Source organism: Chelon labrosus (genome assembly GCF_963514085.1).
Source record: "Chelon labrosus genome assembly, chromosome: 23".
NCBI lineage: Eukaryota > Metazoa > Chordata > Actinopteri > Mugiliformes > Mugilidae > Chelon > Chelon labrosus.
Window position 1 is genome coordinate 17,902,855 of NC_140356.1, and position 20,353 is coordinate 17,923,207.

The window sequence follows — 20,353 nt, forward strand, 5'->3', positions numbered from 1 at the left end:
TCGAGGCACCTGCAGGCTGCGGCACCTGTCGCGCGACCTGAAGAAAGTTTGGCAGCCGTTGAGAAGTTCATCGGAGTGGGCTGGTCCATTGTGCAGAACTGGAGAGGGGGAGCCGGGGAATGCCAACTCGGAACGTTCAGGAAGGAAAGTAGAAGTCGTCAGACTGGTCTCCACCTTCCTGAGGTGAGGAATGGAGCGCTCCAGGAACTATGTCCTCTTCGAAAACTTTCCAAATTCAACAATGTTTTCCAGAAAAACAAGAACTCGCACTTAGATAAATTATTACAGGATAAGAAAGTTAATTTGCGGAGTTTATTGTTCATGAAAGGAAAAATGGCGTCCGAGCTTAAACTAAACGGGAACGAACTTCTGGAAGTTGACATATGCGACGGTGGCGTTTGCTCCGAGGACGAGAGCGGCGTCTGTGTCAACTCTGCCGCCTCCCTCCAGGAAGACTTCTCCGGCTTTCAGGAGTGGACTAGTCCCGCCGCCGCCACCGAGTCACCAAATGACACATCATCATCATCATCAGCAGCAGCAGCACCTCCGGGACAGCAGGGGGTCCCCGGAGGAGGGCACGGTGCTCCGCCTGGCACCGTCACCGCCACCCTGAGGACCAACCCGGCCGGTGACAGTGACTGTGACTGTGAGTCCCTGGTAGACAGGGTTAAGGCTCAGAGGACTTCCATAGTGGACTGTCTCCTGGTGGAGCTGTACGACACGTACAGCGGGGGCGGCAGGAGGAACGGGGACAGCTGGGACAGCTCCACCGAGGCGTCCGGGTCAGACGCCTTCCTGGGCCGCAGCAACTCCGGGTCCAGCTTCCTGCAGGAGCTCCAGGAGAAGCACACCAGGAGGCACCAGATGAACTACCTGGCCCAGAAAGGTGAGGGGAGGCCAAATTAATCTGACATCAAATGTTTTTCCAGATGTTTAAGACTGAAAACCATTCTATCATGAATGTTTAGACCTGAATTATTGAATTACCTGCATTATAATATACTTTAAAGTCCAAAAAAGTGGAATATTTGTCTTAATAATACAGACGACACAGCAGATTCAGTAAACACAACATGCATCAAGTTTTTGCAAGTTAGCAAAAGTTGAAAAGCTCAAAAAATTAACATCTTAAAAGGTTGCATTTTCCTGAAATATACTTAATGGTACTTCCAAGAATTTGACACAGCATGTTTTTCCTTGCTGTGCTCAGTTTTCAGCCAGGATAAACACGAATGGCTGCTGGATAAACACGACCAGAGAGGTTTTATGATCAATAGAAAACAGGGAATAAAAAATGTCAATGTGTACCAAGGAAGTAAAAGAGGTGAACCGGGGACAGGGTCATACACGGCCAAGGTTTGCATGTGTGGGCTGAGCTAGTCAGGGTGTCCGTGTTGACCCCCCCGTCCACTGATGAAAGCTCACTGCAATGGACACATCAGATCTGGACCACGGAGCAATGGAAGGTGGTCTGGTCTGATGAATGGATGGATGGCTGCTGAGGAACACTTACACTTACTTACAAACTGTACCGTGGCTCCAAAGGAAGTTTTCCACAACCAGTAAGGTTTGGTCATCCGCATCGGTGGGTTTTAACAACTTTTGTAAGTTATTTTTTGTTGATTTTTAGGTCGTCTTTGTGCTTTGTTTTTGAGTCATTTGCTGCTGCCTTGTTTCCTCTTTGCATTATACGATTGTTGGGGCTGAAACTGCCAGAAATTGTGCATTTCGACCATTTCGACCAATCATCCCAGATTTAATAAATATATTAGGGATGCTCTACAGATTCTGACACAGATCTGCTCAATAAGGAGGCTGTTGAATCCCAAGAAAGTCTATTTAATTTACCGTATTGTGGCCATAAATATACTTAAGCATTTAAACTATCTGAGTTACACATTTTATTTTTTATTTTTATTTTCCTGACAAAAAAATAGCTTGATGTGAGAGGGCTTTTCTTTGGCTTTTCATTGGCTTTTCATTCATTCATTTAACAAGAGCCTCTGTAAGTCAAGCTGTGTGTGTAGCTGGCTTGTCTGCGACACAGAACACAAACACACTCGGAGGATGAGGACGAGCGTGCTGACGGCTCATTTACTAGTCCCCGCCGTCGCCTCAGAGTCTTGGTTCGGCACGCTGCTGGCCATTGTTCCTTCTGTTAAAGTGGAATCCTACAGTAAACACAGACAGGCCCGCGAGTTCAGGGTTTGTCCTCGACTCATGATGTGGGTTAAACAAAGCAGAGGAAGAGGAAGCTTAATGTTTTTTTTCACCCCCCTTTTGGTAAACGTGAAATGAATTGATTGCTTCGCAGTTTAAAACTTTTAGATTTTAAAAGGATGGTTGCGTTTTCTTTGAAGATATACGAACCTAATAATACCGTAGCTTCACGTCGCTGTCTGACAGTCCTCTCAGCTGATGTCTCGCTCTTTTAAACTTCACCATACACCATAATTATTAACCATAGACTGCTCCTCTAAGGTGAAGCCAAAGCAAGTAGAGCTCCCCCTGGTGGCTGGCTGCAGTATAGCTCATATAAGCTCCTCCTCCTTCGTGTTAGTGGGTTCATGTGTTGAGCGTCGTTTTATTTGGTTATTTGACGCTACAGAAACAGGATGTGACATAACGGCGACCGCCAGTTGCCATGCCAACTGCTCCGTAAAGCGGTACAGTGTATAATCCAACATTTCCTTGTAACTGGTGGAGGTAGAGCAGAGCGTAGTATTAAAGGAACAGTATGTAAGATTGTGGCCAAAACTGGCCAAAACTGGTACTGCAATCACTTTCAAAATACTGTAGAACGGTGTATCCCCTCCAACCTCCCCCCTGACTCGAGGTTGCCAGGTTGCCGAGGTAACGTCAGGCTACTCAATACGTCTCAATTACGTTTCACATTGCCGTAATCGACGTGCTAATGTTGTTTTCCTCGGCGTTTCAGCAGAGAAACGGGCTCATAATGCTAATGCTAATGTTAGCAATGACGACTCGCCGTTTTTATTTCCCAAACAATTCCTTACCTTTTCAATTCGATGACCCACCTCCTCTGTATGCGCTAACGTAACGTTGCTTTGCACGAACATGCATAACTTTGTTCGACTGTCGTGAATATTTTAAATGTCCATTTACATTATGTACAAGTAAGTTAGCCAGGAGAAGATTAGCAACGTTGGCGTCTGTCTTCAAATTCTTCTCCGTTTTCAGCCGTCTCCATTTTTCAAAGGCATCTCCTGTACAAATCCTTGTTTTATTTCGGACTTTGTCACGACGTAGTTCGGATTCATAACGAGGTCTTTTAGGTTTAGTAACGTTATACATGTTTTATCCGACACGTTCGTAGCTGCAGCTGCGGTAACTAGAGCAGAGCTGGCAACCCGGAAGACGAAACTCTACTGACTTCGTGATTGGTCGATAGGTGGAGGGTGGCGCCTCAGACCAAAACACAACATGACAACATCAACATCAGTTGAGGGCTGCAACTCTCACTTTTAAATGACAATATCCTGGCCGGACCACTGTTGTCAGTGATATAAGTATTTGAAATGAAGATGATTTCTTCATGTCTAGTGACATATCAGGGCCATTTTATGATTAATTGAAATACATTTCTTACATACTGTTCCTTTAATTAAACTAAAACTAAAACGCGAGTGAGTCTGGAGGAAGTGTGGTCGGGGCGTCGATATCGCACGTATACCGTTCGGACTCTGGCTCCAAACTCGCAAGATGGCGCCGCCGGTATCCACGGGGCAAATTGCAAGGAAGTGGGGATGCCTCGTCCATATTTATATACAGTCTATGGTATTAACAGTGACAAACGTCTCTCAAGCGTTTGGGTCTCTACTTTTCTTACTTTCTTTCTTATGTCTTTTTTTTTGCACCGGGTCTTTTTATTATTTTTTTTTTTAGACAAAACACCAGTGACCCTCTGACCTAATTATGTCCCAGATCTAGAGTCTGATTTTTGAGGTTATGTTTCCATAAATGGGAGGAAGGGGGGGGGGGGTGTTTATGTGGAGCAGGTGGTCTGGTTTTTCTTTTCGCCTGGAGCCTGGAAAACAGACTAATGAGTGTGTTATTCTGATCATGCGTGAGTCCAAACTATGTCAAGATTGAAGCAACTTTATATATATATATATATGTAAAAAAATATATATATAATGTTACAGAATAGAAATAGTAAATATTTGCAGACTTAATGTTGGGCTATGTTAATGTGCCGTTGAGAAGTCGTGACAAGTCTGAGGCTTCTCAGCTTTGTTTACTGTTCAAGAGAAAAGCCGACGGTTTGAACAGTCACGTACTATTATAATGAATATTTGCTCTTTTTTTTAATTATTATTTTTTTTTGTTTTTAGCACCAGAGGAGCTGCTTTCAATCATCCAGGAGGTGAAATACCGCACAGGCCTGCAGTCTGCCAAGCTGATCCGCCAGCTGAAGAGGAGAGACCGGCTCTGCCACAAGATGCAGAAGAACTACGACATTATCACGGCGTGTCTTCAGGCCGTCTCACAGAAACGACGTAAGGCTGCTGTTTTTTAATTTAACACCAAACCAGGCGGCTGTGGTGAAACGTAAAGGAGGAGGTTTTACTTCAGAACACAGACAGCTGGAAAAATCTAAACAGTTACAAACTTCTGATCTTAAATAAAACAAACTCGCTCCTCTGTAGCTTCCTAAAGTCTGTCCTTGTCTCCAGGAAACTTTTCTCTTCTTTTAAACGTTCAGTGTTTGTTGTTGTTGTTGTTTGGGTGCAGCTTTTAACCTGAGTGGACTTTTTGTTGAATCAAGGCGGTCGTATTAAACAATGATCTCCTGCTACCAGATCACCAAACATCCACATCTCACTGACTTCATTTTCCAGAGGGAAGTTCTTCCACACAGCAGACATGTTTAGTGATTTCACTTCTTCTTCTTCTTCTTCTTCTTCTGCTGCTGCTTTGACTTGAAACAACCGTTATTAAAGCAGAAGAGGAAGAAGACAATTTGATGTTTTGGTTTATTTTTCTTTCTTTCTTTTCCTCATCTTTCTTCCTTTCTTTCTTCCTTGCTATCCTCCATCTTTCTGTTTCATTTGTTCTTTCTATATATTCCTCAATCTTTCCATGTTTCCCTCTCATTCTTTCTTTCAATTCTTCCATATTTTTCTCGTTATTTCTTTCTTTCTTTTTTCTTTCTTTCCCTCCATCTTTATCTATTTCTTTCTTTCCCTCATCTTTCTTTGTATCCCTCTTTGTTTCTTTCTTTCTTTCTTTCTTTTTTGCTATCCCAACATCTTTCTCCGTTTCATTCTCTTTCTATATATCCTTCCATCTTTCTCTGTTTCATTTGTTCTTTCTATATATTCCTCAATTTTTCCATGTTTCCCTCTCATTCTTTCTGTCAATTCTTCCACATTTCTTTCTTTCTTTCTTTCTTTCTTTCTTTCTTTTTTGCTATCCCAACATCTTTCTGTTTCTTTCTTTCCCTCATTTTTCTTCCTTTCTTTCCCTCATCTTTCTTCCTTTCTTTCTTTCTTTCTTTCTTGCTATCCCAACATCTTTCTCCGTTTCGTGATCTTTCTATATATCTCTCCATCTTTCTCTGTTTCTTTATTTCCCTCATCTTTCTTTCTTTCTTTCTTTCTTTCTTGCTATCCTCCATCTTTCTCTGTTTCATTTGTTCTTTCTATATATTCCTCAATCTTTCCATGTTTCCCTCTCATTCTTTCTTTCAATTCTTCCATATTCTTCTCTTTCTTTCTATCCCTCATCCTTCTTTCTTTCTTTCTTTCATTCTTTCAATTTATCACTCTTTCTTACTTTCTATCCCTCCATCCTTTTCTGTTTCCTCATTTCTTTCTATTTATCTATCCATCTTTCTCTCTCTTTCTTTCTATCATTCTTTCTATGTATCCCTCTTTCTTTCTTCCTCTTTATCACTCTTTCTTGCTTTCTATCTATCTATCTATGGATGAACGTAATTTCCTGCTCATCTTTGTTATATTTTATCGTGTGAGGCTGTTGAACATGTTTGTGTTTTGTCAGTTTCATATAGTTTCTTGGAATATTTCCCCTCTATTGTGACCATTTTAATCATTGAATAGAACAAACCCTGAGTTGGTTGAAGTGCCAGTCTCAGCCCTGAAGGTTATCTTTAAACATTTAGGTAGCCTATTATTATTTTTATTTAAACGTGTCCTCTGAAGGTCCGTTCAGTCTGTGGAAGCAGGTCAACCAATCCTTCTCCTCTCCTCTCCACCATTACCTCATCTTTTCACGTCCTCCCCACGTGGCTCTCCGTCCTACCGCATCCCTCCATCCTTTGCGCCTCCTCCCGGTGACGCCGACCCGGAGGAGGAGGATGAGGAGGTGGTGGTGGTGGTGCAGCATCAGCAGCAGCAGAAAGCCTTACTTCCTCCTCAACCGTCGGCTATTTCTGGCGTTTCTGGCAATCATTTATTTATCGTTTGCTCCGTTTGAGCTCTAAACGGTAACCGAAGTTTTCCGGGTTTGAAGAGATTCGGAAGAGATTCGCTTATTTGGAGAAACAGCTGATTATCGGGACGTCTTCCTCTTCTCCGACAAAGCATTAGAGGATATTTTTTTGGGGGGGCCCGAGCGATGAGGTGACTTGGCGGGTTAGACGCTCTGGTTCCGGGATGAGGCAGGAGCGGATCCCCGGTAGCGGCGGCAGGAGGCCGAGGGCCGGCGTGAAGCAGCGGCAGCAGGGATCGGGAGGGGTCGGTAACATCATCAGCAACGTCCTGAAGAAACGGAACGGGATCTCCAGGAGCGCACCGCGGCTGCTCTGCACCTTAGAGCCAGGTGAAGCCACACCTGGAGACACAGCTGTGGCACCAGATATAAACGGCTAAATATTACTTCTCTAGGTGGTGTGGTAAATAATATGGAAGCACAGAGTGTCTGTTATTTATTATTTATAGTGTTTATATTTGAATATGAACACTGGGTCCTGATATCTGCCCCAGTTTCAGGAACATTTTAGCTCTTATTGCTTTAATATATGCTGCCGTATCCACTCATAAAGAACATTACTTCTCATTAATGTTCTCTACGTGGTTCTAAAAGCAGCAGTCTGTTCTCCAACGGGACCCTTAAGGTGTCAGATGAGCCGGTGGAACTCAGAATCAAATCAGACAGGACGTCCATTAGGTGCAGGCGTGGTTTTATTCATCTAATATTCACTTTGATCAAATAACTTTAGGACTTTTATTCTGGAGGCTCCTGATGTACGGTACGTCCAGATGTTTCTGTTCAGATACATCTGGAAGAACATGTACACTTTGATGAGTACATTTGTACCTTGTTTTTCTTTCTTTCTTATTTCTTTCTTTCTTTCTTTCTTTCTTTCTTACTGCCTCTTTCATTCTTTCTTTTATTTCCCTCATCTATCTTTCTTTCTTTCTCTCATCTTTTTCTTTCTTTCTTTCTTTCTTCCTTTCTGTCTGTCTCTGTTTCTTTTTCTCATCTTTCTTTCTTTCTTTCTTTCTTTCTTTCTGTCTGTCTCTGTTTCTTTCTTTCTTTCTCTCACCTTTCTTTCTTTCTCTTATCTTTCCCGTTCTCTCTTTCTTTATGTTCCTCATTTATCTTTCTTTCTTTCTTCCTTTCTGTCTGTCTCTGTTTCTTTCTCTCATCTTTCTCTTTCTTTCTTTCTTTCTTACTTTTATGTTCCTCATTTATCTTTCTTTCTCTCTTTCTGTCTGTCTCTGTTTCTTTCTTTCTTTCTCTCACCTTTCTTTCTTTCTCTTATCTTTCCCGTTCTCTCTTTCTTTTATGTTTCTCATTTATCTTTCTTTCTTTCTTTCTTTCTTTCTTTCTTTCTTTCTTTCTTTCTTTCTGTCTGTCTGTCTGTCTCTCATCTTTGTCTTTCTCTCTTTCTTTTCTCATCTTTCTCTTTCTTTCTTTCTTTCTCTCATCTTTCTTTCTTTCTTTCTTTCTTTCTTTCTCTCATCTTTTTCTTTCTTTCTTACTTTCTTTCTCTCATTTTTCCCTCTCTTTCTTTCTTTTATTTTCCTCATCTATCTGTCTTTCTTTCTGTCTGTCTGTCTCTGTTTCTTTCTTTCTTTCCCGTTCTTTCTTTCTCCAATCTTTTCCGGTCTTACTTTCTTTCTTTTTTTTCTTTTTCTCCCACTTTTTTTCTTTTGTATTTCTCAAATCTTTCTTTCTTTCTTTCTTTCTTTCTTTCTTTCTTTCTTTCTTCTATCCCTCGTCTTTCCATTTCTTTCTTTCTTTCTATCACTACACCTGTATTAGTCCATCGGTTCATTTCCTCCCTGGAGGGCTCAGCCTGTAGTAGACGTGTCTGTCTATGAGTCAAAGACTCGTCGTTGATAATCTGTGACAGACCGGGGGAGGGGGAGGGGGGGGTGTAGGAGGGTTTAACCCGGTAATCCTCTGCCTCTGTCCGCCGAGAGGAAACCACGTTAACGCGGCTCATCCACAATGGCGCGGCGCAGACCGACAGAGACGGAGCGAGCAGGTTAAACACTGTTATAACTTCTGTTAGGAGTTTTACGCTACAGGAACAATATACGTCTTTCTTCTTCTTCTTCTGTGGTGATCACCTGACGGGTGTAGTCCTCCAGGCAGCGCCCTGGACGGAGACAGGAAGAGAAATGGCCGCTGCCGGAGGTGTTGGCTCGGAGCCGAGTCATGTCGGGACCTTCCCTCTTAACTTCACATCAAATTTTAATTTCCGTTTGGTCTCCGGGGGGGGGGGGGGGGGGGGGGGACTTTAGTCCACTGCGCTAAATGTTCTCTAAAGAAGTTGACATGCAAAGAGGTTTGGCACGAAGCAGTGATTGAAACGAGGATTCAGCACCACCAGGAAATGGACAGCGACTCTCCGTGCCGCCAAACTTTAATCCAACAACAATACATCAGAACCATCGTTCAAATCCTTTATTTCTGTTATATAAAAGCAGAAATCCTAATCTGATATATATATATATATATTAATATTTGGAGTTCTGAAAATTAATAAACCCTGGGACATATGGAGGAACACAGCTGCCCCAAAAAATGGCATAACTTAATATTTTTTTAAATGTATTCCCTTATTTATTTAATTTCCCATTCATTTCAAATGTATTTTAGATCAATTATATCTTGGGAAGAGCCTTTTTTCTTTAACCTCCTTAAAAGTGCTTCTGTTTGATTCTAGGAGTTGACACGAGGCTGAAGTTTACCATTGAACCATCGCTGGGGAAGAATGGATTCCAGCAGGTAATGGCTGAAAATAAACTACAACCCACATGTTGGGTTTAAATTCCTGCAGGGATAACCCTTCATGCATGCTTTTAGATGCTGATGTGATGCTAACCTGCTGTTCTTTCCCCCTCCAACAGTGGTATGATGCACTGAAATCTGTAGCAAGGCTTCCTACAGGAGTACCAAAGGAATGGAGGAAGAGGGTGTGCAACTTTACTTTGTTTTTTGTTTGAATCTGAAGTATCTCCCATATGCCATGTGTCCTTGACCTACACCTAGCTTTAAATGCTGCAATCCATCGTCTTTGTGCAGGTTTGGCTGACACTGGCGGACCAGTACCTCCACAGTATCTCTATCGACTGGGAGAAGACGCTTCGTTTCGCCTTTAATGAGCGAAGCAACCCGGACGACGACTCCCTCGGCATCCAGATCGTCAAGGTAACTCGAGGAGGAGAGAAATGTGTGTTCACAAGTGGTATGTGAGCATTTCTGTTCATGTCCTGACTCATCAGAGAATGGACACGGGCCTTCTGAGGGTGTCCTGTGGTGGATCATCCCACAGATACTTGATCAGTTTGGGAGCTAGTGAATTTGGAGGCCAGGTCAACACCTTGTGCTGTTTTTTTTTGAGTTGTCAGGCTGCATCCTGCTGGGGGTGGCTGCTGCCATAAAGGAGGGTCATTGCTATGTCTAAATAACATCCAAAAGTTTCCCAGCAGAACACAGAATTATCACAAGATGGTCGAAGTTATTTATTTCTCCTGTCAGTGGTTTTAATTTTGTGGCTGATACATTAGATATTAGCTGAACACAGTAGTGATATTTTCCTGCTAGTGTAAACCAGCACGTCCTTGTAATATAACACAGTATTTGACATGACTGTTAAGGTCAGTGTTTACTTATGACTGTGCGTCAGAGAACTGAACGACCGCATCACGGAAACGCTGCACCTCTTTCCTTTGTCTCTATGACTCAGAGACTTAGAAGAGTAATGGCCGCTTCCGCCAACAGGGCAAAGTCCACGCATCTCTCCTCTTGCTTCACCAACATAATAATCCTCTAATTTATCCAGCGGGATGCACTGACTTGTGTACTGTTTTTTTTCATCTGCAGGATCTGCACAGGACGGGCTGCAGCTCTTATTGCGGCCAGGAGGGAGAGCAGGACCGGGTGGTGTTGAAGAGGGTGCTGCTCGCCTACGCACGCTGGAATAAAGCGGTGGGCTACTGCCAAGGGTTCAACGTGTTGGCTGCACTTATACTGGAGGTCACAGAGGGCAGCGAGAGCGATGCGCTGAAGGTACTCGGGAAAACATGACTGCACAATTGTCTTCTGCATGAAAAGGGGAAGTTTTGCTTAGTTTTTATATGTAGACACGTGAAGTTCTTGGGATATGTGTTGATTTATGTCCTTTTCCTCTCGTCTACGTTCAGGTGATGATCTATCTGATTGACAAAGTGCTGCCCGACAGTTATTTTGCCAACAACCTGCGTGCACTGTCAGGTAAACACGATGACACGGACACAGTTTGATGCGTTTTGTAACTGAAGACAATCTTGAAAAATTTTAAAAATACTTTAACATTAGATAATTTAACAGTTTCAGCCGACAAAAGAGACAATTTTGTACAAAACGGCACAGATATTGTTGTTTTTTGGAGAAATATAAAGATAAAAGATAAAACGACTTAAATATGACAATATTAGCTCGGGGAAACGTTCACAGTGATCTAACATTTTCAAGAAATCTTTAAGGAGCTGAATATGTGAATGCATGTTGCATCCGTGGTCTGAATTGTGTGAAACCTGCCCTTCAAACACGTCATTCATATATCGACATATGTCCTCACAGTGGACATGGCCGTGTTCAGAGACCTGCTGCGTCTGAAGCTGCCCCGTCTGTCCCAGCACCTCCACCACCTTCAGAAGGCAGCCAACCGAGAAGCTGGAGGTAAGATTGTGCTCCATGTTCACGTCAACATGCAAAGGGAGTGAAATATTAACCCGGGACACCTGTGGCTTTTTTTCTCAGGGAGCTACGAGCCTCCGCTCACCAACGTTTTCACCATGCAGTGGTTTTTGACCATGTTCGCCACCTGCCTGCCGGCGGCCACCGTCCTGAAGATCTGGGACTCGGTTTTCTTTGAGGGATCGGAGGTGCTGTTTCGGGTCGCCCTCGCCATCTGGGAGAGACTGGGAGAGTGAGTGGCTCGTTGCCTGATTTACAGATTACCCTGTCTTGAAAATTTAATGTATTAGTCTCGGAGGCAGAGGGATTTTGTTTGACCTTTCTTTCTAAATAGGAAAATTCAAGGAAACTTGGAAAGGTAGAGCTATTCCACGTTTGGATAAATGCTGTGTAATTTTTACTTTGCAAATTACAAACAAGGCCGATTCTCACAGGATTAAGATCACAGATGAACTCCGCAACTATTGCAGATTAAAAGGGGTTCCCAGGTAAAACTAGTCCCGTGCGAATAGGGCTTCAAACATCTGTTGTGGCAGCCAAACAAAGTGTCTCGCTCTTCAACTTGTGAGTCAAAACTGCAATAAACCTAGGCCTGGGACACAATTACCTCTTTTTTTATATCTCAAACACAAACAGTTTTCCGGAAATTCTGGTTTCACAACAACATATCCACTCATTATTATCAGAGTTGTCCTTATATGTCCTTTTTCATACTGTCATGTGAAAGAAAACAGTGCTTAGGGTGGTTCTTGGTTATTTAAACATCCAAAAATATGTTTACTTAAAGGGGAACTACTGTTTTTTACAACCTGGACCTTATTTCTGGCATAATATACGATCGTTTACTCACCCATATAACTTTGGTGTCATTTGGAGTCGTTCGGACGATGTTTAGATCGAGTGGAGCGCCTCTAAATAACACATTATCAGCCGCGAAACTCGTTCATTTCACCAATATTTTGTTATGATACACCAGTGCTATTCCCCGTTGAGTCTGGAGTTACCTGTTATCATCATCCAGGGTCTGTAGATTGACCTACTAACCTCTGACCTGGATGATGTCATCTCTGAGTGCCGAGCGCACACCCACGACGGTCGTCTTGTTTACCTGTAATGTGCTACTGCTAGTTTTTTTGCAACATGGCTGAATATTTTTCCGATTCTGAGGTTGTTGACGACGACTTTGTTTATGATGGACGTCCTTAACCGTTTTGAGCCAGAGTATACGGATGAGGAGCTCATTGAAAGGAGGATGAGGAGGCAGAGAGAAGAACAACAAACAGCTGCACGTCTGCGAATAGATAGTAACTGGTGGCGTTCTTGTGGAGAATGCCTCTGTTGCTCAGAGTAGGATTTGAGGCCAGGAGATACGCGTCTGGACGTCTCCAGAAATGTCTCTATCATGTTTCGGTCCCGATCACTCGACACTATATGGATATACATGGATCTAAATATCGTCCGAACAACTCCAAATGACACAAAAGTTATATGGGTGAGTAAAAGATGGTATTTTAAGCCAGAAATAAGGTCCAGGTTGTAAAAAACGGTAATTCCCCTTTAAAGAAAAGCTGAGGGAGGACTAGTGATGGTTGTTTCTTTTAAATCTTCATATTAATCTTCTAATCTGAAGTTAAAAAGGTCAATTTTCCTCACAGGTTACAGGTTTGTTTTATTCCTCTGAGGGAAAAAGCTTTGCAGGTTGTAGGAGGAACAGTTTTATATCGATCTGTTCCACCAAGCTGACATCAGTTCCACTGCAGTGTTGGATTTTAAGCCTCTCCATCTTTTGTCTTTTTTATTTCCCACCTTCTTGTCTTTTTTACCTCCTCCGCTGTCTCTCTTTATCTTTTGACCTCCGTCCAGGAGGATAGAGTACTGCCAGTCGGCGGATGACTTCTACAGCACCATGGGCTGCCTCACTCAGGAGATGCTGGAGCACAACCTCGTCGATCCCGTCGAGCTCATGCAGGTAGCGGAGACAACAAAGACCTATTTCACGTTTTTTAAATGAGTGAACGTCGTGATCCTGACTCCCCGCTCCCTCTCCTTCTATCAGGAGGTCTACTCCATGGCGGTGTTTCCGTTCCCCCAGCTGGCTGAGCTCAGAGAGAAATACACCTACAACATCACTCCTTTCCCTACCTCAGTGAAATCCAACGGAAGGTTTGTTCTACGCCGAGAAAGATCAGAAAATAGCGAAATTTAAATTGTATGAAAACTTTAATTTTTATGGTGAAACACTGATGACAGTGGTAATAATCTTCTTCCAGTGGAGGCCTGGGCGGCTGGGAGAGCGACGACGACGCCGACATGGACGACGAAGACTCTGTGGTGACGGCGCTCGGCTGTCTGGGGCCCCTGGGCGGCCTGCTGGCCCCGGAGCTGCAGAGATACCAGAAACATCTCAAAGGTCAGCGCCGTGCCAGGATTTAAAACGACAACCCGCCGAGAGCGCCAGACTAACTGCCCCGCTGCCCCAAATCCTCGTGCTCTGCCCCCGTTTTAACTCCAGAGTACAAATAGTTGTCTGATCTGTTTCCTCCAGATAAATCTCACGCTTCCTCCCCCTCCTCCTTCAACGACGGCACAGAAACAAACTGCCCAGAGGGGATTTGGCTAAAAACATTTGTTACGATCCGAAGCAGGAAGGGATTTAAAAACGACTTTAGATCTTCATTTAACCTCACAAGAAGGTCTCGAAAGACAAACATTCCTCGTTCCTTTTACTTTATGTATTCTTTGGAGGCCTCTTACGGGCGTTTTCTGCTGGATTGGATTCAGTTTTTGCTGCACAATAGCAGGAAAAGCTCCTGATAAGTGATTAAAGGTAACTTCAGACTTACAATTCTAATTCACGGATAGAAATTGCCTCGACTAAATGCTTTTTACTGGTCTTCAAAGGCTGACTTTGTCTCAGAAAACTGTGCAAAACATCCTTATCGTCGTCTCAGATAGCATCAAGGAGCTTTCTGCTTTTATCTTGAGTGGTTGATTAAAAAACCAAAAGGATTTTGTTTGACTTTAATTTCCTCTCCCTCAAATGTGCTCTGAATTAATCACCTAATTTCCACCTCCTCTTTTGTTTTCTTCCATCCAGACCAGCGAGGGGAGCAGGGGAACATCGCAGAGCTGAGCCCGGGAGCAGTGGGAGCAGGCGGAGCTGGAGGAGGAGGAGGAGGAGGAGGAGGAGGAAGCGGAGGAGGAGGCGTAGCGGTAGGGGGTGCGAAGGCAGAGCACCAAGCGGCCATCAACAGCATGATGATGGAGAGGATGAGCACCGACATCTCGGCGCTGAAGAAGCAGTACGCACGGATCAAGAGGCGGCAGCAGCAACAGGCTATGCAACTGTACATACGCACAGGTGGGAGATGATCTGACTTTATGTTCGTTATGTTTTTACCTGAACTAACCGAGGGTCAAACAGTCGATCACTGATTCATTAATGCATTTACATGGACTCTAGTTTCCACTAATGATCAGAATAAAGATGCCTGAGTCAGAACAGACCAGAAGGAATAAAGATATAAATATTTATTAATCTGCTCAACAGGAAAATGTGGTTTGAAAACATGAACAAAGAATTAATGTGAACAGGAAGACTGAAAACATGACTCCATCTTGTGTCTTCTCCTCCTCCTTGTTCTTCTTGGCCTCCTTCTTCTCTTCCTCCTCCACCTCTTTCTTCTCTGCCTTCTCTTATCCATCCTCCTCTCACTCCTTTTCCTCTTCTCTCTCCTCCTCCTTCACTTCTTCTCTTCCTTCACCTCTTTTTTCTCATTTTCATTCTCCTCCTTCTTCTCCTCCTCCTCCTTGTTCTTTTTGGCCTCCTTCTTCTCCTTCCTTTCTTCCTCCCCTACCTCTTTCGTCTCCTCCTTCTCATTCTCCTTCTTAATCTCCTCCTCGTCCTCTTTCTTCGTCTTCCCCTATCCACCCTCCTCCACCTTCTTGTCTTTCTCTCCCTTCCCCTCATTGTTTTTCTTGTCCTTCCTCTACTCCTCCCTCTCTCCTTCTTTGCTTCCTCCTCCTCCCTCTTCTCCTCCTCCCCCTTCTCCTCCTTGTTCTTCTTGGCCTTCTTCTCCTTCCTCCCCCACCTCCTTCTCATTGTCCTCCTTCCTGATCTCCTCCTCATCCTCTTTCTTCTCTGCCTTCTCCAAACCATCCTCCTCCTTTCCCTCCTTCTCCTCTTCTCTCTCCTCCTCCTCTTCTCCTCCTCTCCCTCCTTTTCCGTTTCCTTCTCCTCCTCATCCTCTTGGGTCTTCTCCTTGTTCTCCTCCTCCACCTCTTTCTGTTCCTCCTTCTCATTCTCCTCCTTCATGATGTCCTCCTCATTCTCTTTCTTCTCTGCCTTCTATCCATCCTCCTCCTCTCCCTCCTTTTCCTCTTCTCTCTCCTCCTCCTTTTCTCTTCCTTCACCTCTTTCTTCTCCTTTCCATTCTCCTTCTTCTCTTCCTCTCTACCTCTTTCTTCTCCTCCTTCTCAATCTCTTCCTCGTCCTCTTTCTTCTCTGTCTTCTCCTACCCATCCTTCTCCTTTCCCTCCTCCTCCTCTTCTCTCCTCCTCCTTTTCCTCCTCTCCCTCCTTTTCCGTTTACTTCTCCTCCTCGTCCTCTTGGGTCTTCTCCTTGTTCTCCTCCTCCTTCTTGATCTCGTCCTCATTCTCTTTCTTCTCTGCCTTCTCCTATCCATGCTCCTCCTCTCTCTCCTTTTCCTTTTCTTTCTCCTCCTCCTCCCGTTCTTTCTCCCCCTCTTTCTCCTCACTTTCTCCTCTTTTCTCTCTTCTTCTCTTCCTTCTCCACCTCCTTCTTCTCCTTTTCATTCTCCACCTTCTTCTCCTCCTTGTCCATTTTCTTCTCCTCCTATCCGTCCCTGTCCTTCTTCTTCTTCTTGGCCTCCCTTATCTCTTTCTTCTATTTCTCCTTCTCCTCCTACTCCTTCTCCCCGTTGACACCATAGCTCCATCTTTGTCGTCTTCTTTTACTGAATGAATTCATGTTGTCAGTAAAATTCTTCTTCTTCTTCTGTTACATTTTCAGTAGTTTTAACGCTCCACAGCAGCAGAACCAGGTTATATCTTAAGCTGAAATCTCTGATCAGGAAACGATGTCCATGTAAACGCAGCCAGTAATAGGGATGACTCAAAATCAAACCTGTGAGATGTGAATAAAAGGTTGGAACAAAGCCACGGAGACACGCTCGACTCAGATGAGCCGGATGTTTGATGCTGCTGTGTGACTCGTAGGAATCGGACCTGAAGTGCCGACAAGTCCAGGAACTCTTCAGGAGGGTTTCAGCAAACGCAGCGGCACTACAGACCGACACAGCGACGGTACTCGTGTCAAAGCTACAGGACAAATGAAGCTGGGTGTTTTTACGGGGCTTGTTTTTTTAAATGATTCACTGGTGATTGAATGAAAATAAGTTAATGGGTTTAAACTGTACATCAAGGCTACGGTGGGTTCCCAAGGCAGATTTCCAGTTAAATTATTTTATACCGTAGAGAGAAACCAGACTTCACATGAACCTTTAAGAGGATTCTCTTGAAAACATTGGAAGTCTGCTGAGAGACCTGCTTAAAAACTGATTCACGTTCAGGCTCGAAATGGTAAAAACAATCCTCTAGACGTCAGCTTGGGTACGTGTCATGCTCTCTAAATGCTGACACACGCAGCACATGTGATTCACTTTGCCTCGCTGATTGGAAAAAGGCAAAATGTTGGCAAGTGGAAGTATTCGCACGCGTCGGGACGATGATGGTTTTTGTTCTGTTCTTGATGATTAAACCTAATCTGGAGACATCTGTCACTCTTCTGCGCGCATCGCATGCAAATATAAGCTGAAATAGAAGAAAATTACTCCCGTAAACATCTCATAAACTCAAGCTCCTTTAAGAGCTTGAGTTTATATTTAATTTAACAAAAAGTGACGGATGTCTTCAACTGTTTTTTAAATTTTTGGGGGTTTTCTGTTGGGCTCATTAACAAACTCTGACTCTTCTGCAGCTCCTCCCATCTCACGCTAACATTTGATTTGATTTGTAAATCTTAATAATTACAGTTTTCCTCCATCAGCTGCAAAACATCTGCTCTTATAGCTTCTCTCTCTCTCTGCTCCAATCATCACCCTCTCTCTAAAGCTCAGTAATCAGCTTTTATAAAGCCCTGATTGCATTAACATGGTTTGCATACATTTGGAATGAGCCAAGTACTGTACATGTTATATAACACGAGAGAAATCATTCAGTCTGTGAGAGGCTTGATAAGTCGAAGGCTGTGGGCGCCATCTAGTGTCCGATGGCTGCTCTGAACAGCTTTTTATTTCTAAATGTGACTCAGTCTTGCAGGTGTGACAGTTAATTAGGACTGTAACAGAATACTAATCAATGAAACTTGTTAAAAATGCACTATAATACAGTTTCTCACATTGATGTAAGATGCTATTTAAGGAACTCAGAAAAGAGGGTGAGTAAATGGTGTTAGATTAATTGGTTAATTGTAAAAAAGACCCAAAGAAAATGTCAAATTCACCACTTAGGTTCTAGATTTTGTTATGCTTAGCCGTTACCTGAATCTAGCATGTGTTTTAATTCCGTTTCTGCACCGTCCCATCTCTCCTTCCCTCCAGACAAGTGCCCCGCCACCCGTGTCCTCGCCTCTCAGCTCAACCCCTCCAGCGCAGCGATCAACCACCTCCTTCTGGGTCGGAAACCACGCGCAAGTCCCCGAAGCTGCACGCCCACCTCCCCGCTGCCGGGAGCTCGACCTATTCCTCTACCCCAGAGCCAGGGCTGCTCCTCCTCCTCCTCCTCTTTGGCCAGGCAGCGCTGCGGCTCGCTGCCCTCCATCAGCAGTGGATCTCCGGGGAGCTCTGGAGGAGGAGGCGGCGGCGCGGGGTCACCTTGGCGCGCTCACGTCAGGCAGCATCGGAGGAATATCGCCAGGGCTCGAGCACAGCTGGGATTTGGGGATTCAGAGGAAAGGGAGGATGATGAGGAGGAGGAGGAAGAAGGAGAATCTGAAAGGTTTGAGGAGGATGAGGAAGAAGGGAAGATAGAGGAAAATGAAGAAGATGATGAGCAGAAAGAGAGGAGGGACTCTTTTGTACCTGTGTCTCCTGATTCCTCTGGTCCAGGGTCAGTATGTGAAGAAGCTCCGCAGTGTTCAGACGTAACAGATGAAGCAGATGTTGCAGAGGTGGTGGTGCAGCTGGAATCTCTGGATCTAGAGCATGAATCAAACGTGACGTCCCCCGACGACTCAATCCCTGACACGCAACCCCAGTTACCAGAGTCTAAACCTGCTCCTCAGATTCCTCTTCTCCCTCCGCCGCCGTCCTCGATCAGACACAGAGAGACCGACTCCTCCAGTTCAGAGAGAAACTCTGCACCAGAAAGACACTTTCTGCACAACTCCCACGTCAACTCTTCATCACCTTCCACTCCGAGCCCATCCCCATCTCCAGTTCCTACACCGACTTCTCTCGCCCCGTCTTCTCCATCCTCTCCCACGCTGGCCTCCACCCCAAGGCCTACCTCCCAACGCCTCCCATCTTCCTCCTCAGCCAATGGCTTATCTACCCTCTCCCCTCCTACGTCCTCCAAGTTTTACAAAATTAGCTCCCCGTCCACCCCGTCACTCTCCACTGCCTCCTCGTCCTCTAGATCTCACATCCCGTCTTCTCCGTCGACCCCGGCGTTCTCATCAGCCACTTCCGCCCCCAAACAACATGTCTTCTCCCCGTTCCCCAGCGTGAAGCCGCCCAGGAAATCGGCGGCAGCCAGGAACCTCGGCCTGTACGGCCCCACGTCCAGAACACCCATGGTTCACTTCCCTCAGCTCAGTCGCAACCTCAACCGTAGCAGTGCTGCCGGGGCGACGGGGAGCCAATGAAAAACCCCCGAAACACACTGACGCTACATGAGATGAAGACCACTCTACAACGACACCATGTTGCCTCCTGCATATCGAGAAAACACCTCGCATCTTACTGGGTGTAGAGTGAAAGAGTTGTAGAAATGTGAAGCCCAGATATGTGGAGAATAAATAAAACTTTACATCCCGAAATCCATAAGCCATTACAGACTTAAGTGTGAAGGAAATGTGTCTGTTGTTACAACTGCATTGGTACTGTACTTCTGAAGAGTTAGGGAAGGTATCAAGCCCTTTACAGTGGTGGCCTATACATGATATAATACATAATATTAAATAAGATAAAGTGATGTGAAGGTGAACTGTTTTATAGACTCCGCAGTTTCTTGGTTGAGATTATCTTACACTGCATTTGTGAAACACGGAGAGAGTCTTGCCTGGACAAGTGCTTCCTTCTGGGCTTGTATGCACCACCAGTAAAAACATAATGTAGTATCTTTTCCTATAAGTTTGCACAATAGCCATCCAGTTGTTTCTATGCCAAGTATTTAATAATAACCACACGTGGATCAAGAAGTACCTAAAAATTTCTGTAAATGACAAATCCATAAAGGTTTTGTGTGTGTGTCCCATCTATGATGTCCAGAAACACCTAATATTTTTCTTTCTTGTAAAAAAAAAAAAAATTGTTCTCAGTGTCTAACCTGTTGAACACGAGGATCAGTTGTGAAGGAAGAGTGAACGGTAATGCCATTTTAAGACCAAGCTTGGCCATGTTGTGTTTTGATGGTTGGGCCAGTTGAATAATGTGTAAATGGAATGTGGTGAATCTAAACATAAAACATAAACTTCAGTCTGAAACTGGTTACTGGAGATTCATGGGTTCCTGTGGTAAAGGTAGAAAAATATCAAAAAATAGTAGCTGTGTTCACATAAAAGAAACCTGCGCGGCACTTTAAAGAGGCTTTATTTTAATGTTGGTTACCACTATTAGTAGTCACCTCAAAGGAAACTCACAGAGCTTTAAATATAAGCAAGGAAATGTTTCATTGTCTCTAAATTGGACAGTTTGGTACTATTTAATTAAAACCACAAATATTAACCTTCAGTGTTAAGTTTTCGAAAGGTATACAAGCCAAACTTTGTCAAACAGTGCCAGATGTTGACAGTGTTTATTGCCGTTTTGCCACCATCTAAACCACAGTGACATATTTATTATGCTACTTAGTAAAAAAAAAAAAAAAAACATTTTCATGTTTCCAAAATATTTAGCATTTAAGGTAATCGGTAACAGTTGTACATTATTTTGAC

At 44.0% G+C, this 20,353-nt stretch overlaps 1 protein-coding gene across 1 annotated transcript; it reads left to right on the top strand.

Moving 5' to 3' along the window:
• Positions 1-19,409, top strand: tbc1d30 (TBC1 domain family, member 30). Its single transcript, XM_084573443.1, has 14 exons — positions 1-886; positions 4,356-4,520; positions 9,164-9,225; positions 9,348-9,413; positions 9,523-9,648; positions 10,324-10,509; positions 10,644-10,713; positions 11,062-11,160; positions 11,242-11,410; positions 13,042-13,147; positions 13,235-13,341; positions 13,449-13,588; positions 14,276-14,539; positions 17,799-19,409. The coding sequence occupies exons 1-14, from the start codon at positions 322-324 to the stop codon at positions 19,061-19,063; spliced, it is 3,390 nt and encodes a 1,129-aa protein (XP_084429569.1). The 5' UTR covers positions 1-321; the 3' UTR covers positions 19,064-19,409.
• The last annotated feature ends 944 nt before the right edge of the window (positions 19,410-20,353 follow it).

Excerpts from the sequence above, each read along its gene's own strand:
- tbc1d30 (XM_084573443.1), top strand. The coding sequence starts at position 322 with ATGAAAGGAAAAATGGCGTCCGAGCTTAAACTAAACGGGAACGAACTT. Across the intron at positions 9,649-10,323 it reads TCGGCATCCAGATCGTCAAG|GATCTGCACAGGACGGGCTG; the intron begins GTAACTCGAGGA and ends TTTCATCTGCAG. Across the intron at positions 10,714-11,061 it reads CAACCTGCGTGCACTGTCAG|TGGACATGGCCGTGTTCAGA; the intron begins GTAAACACGATG and ends ATGTCCTCACAG.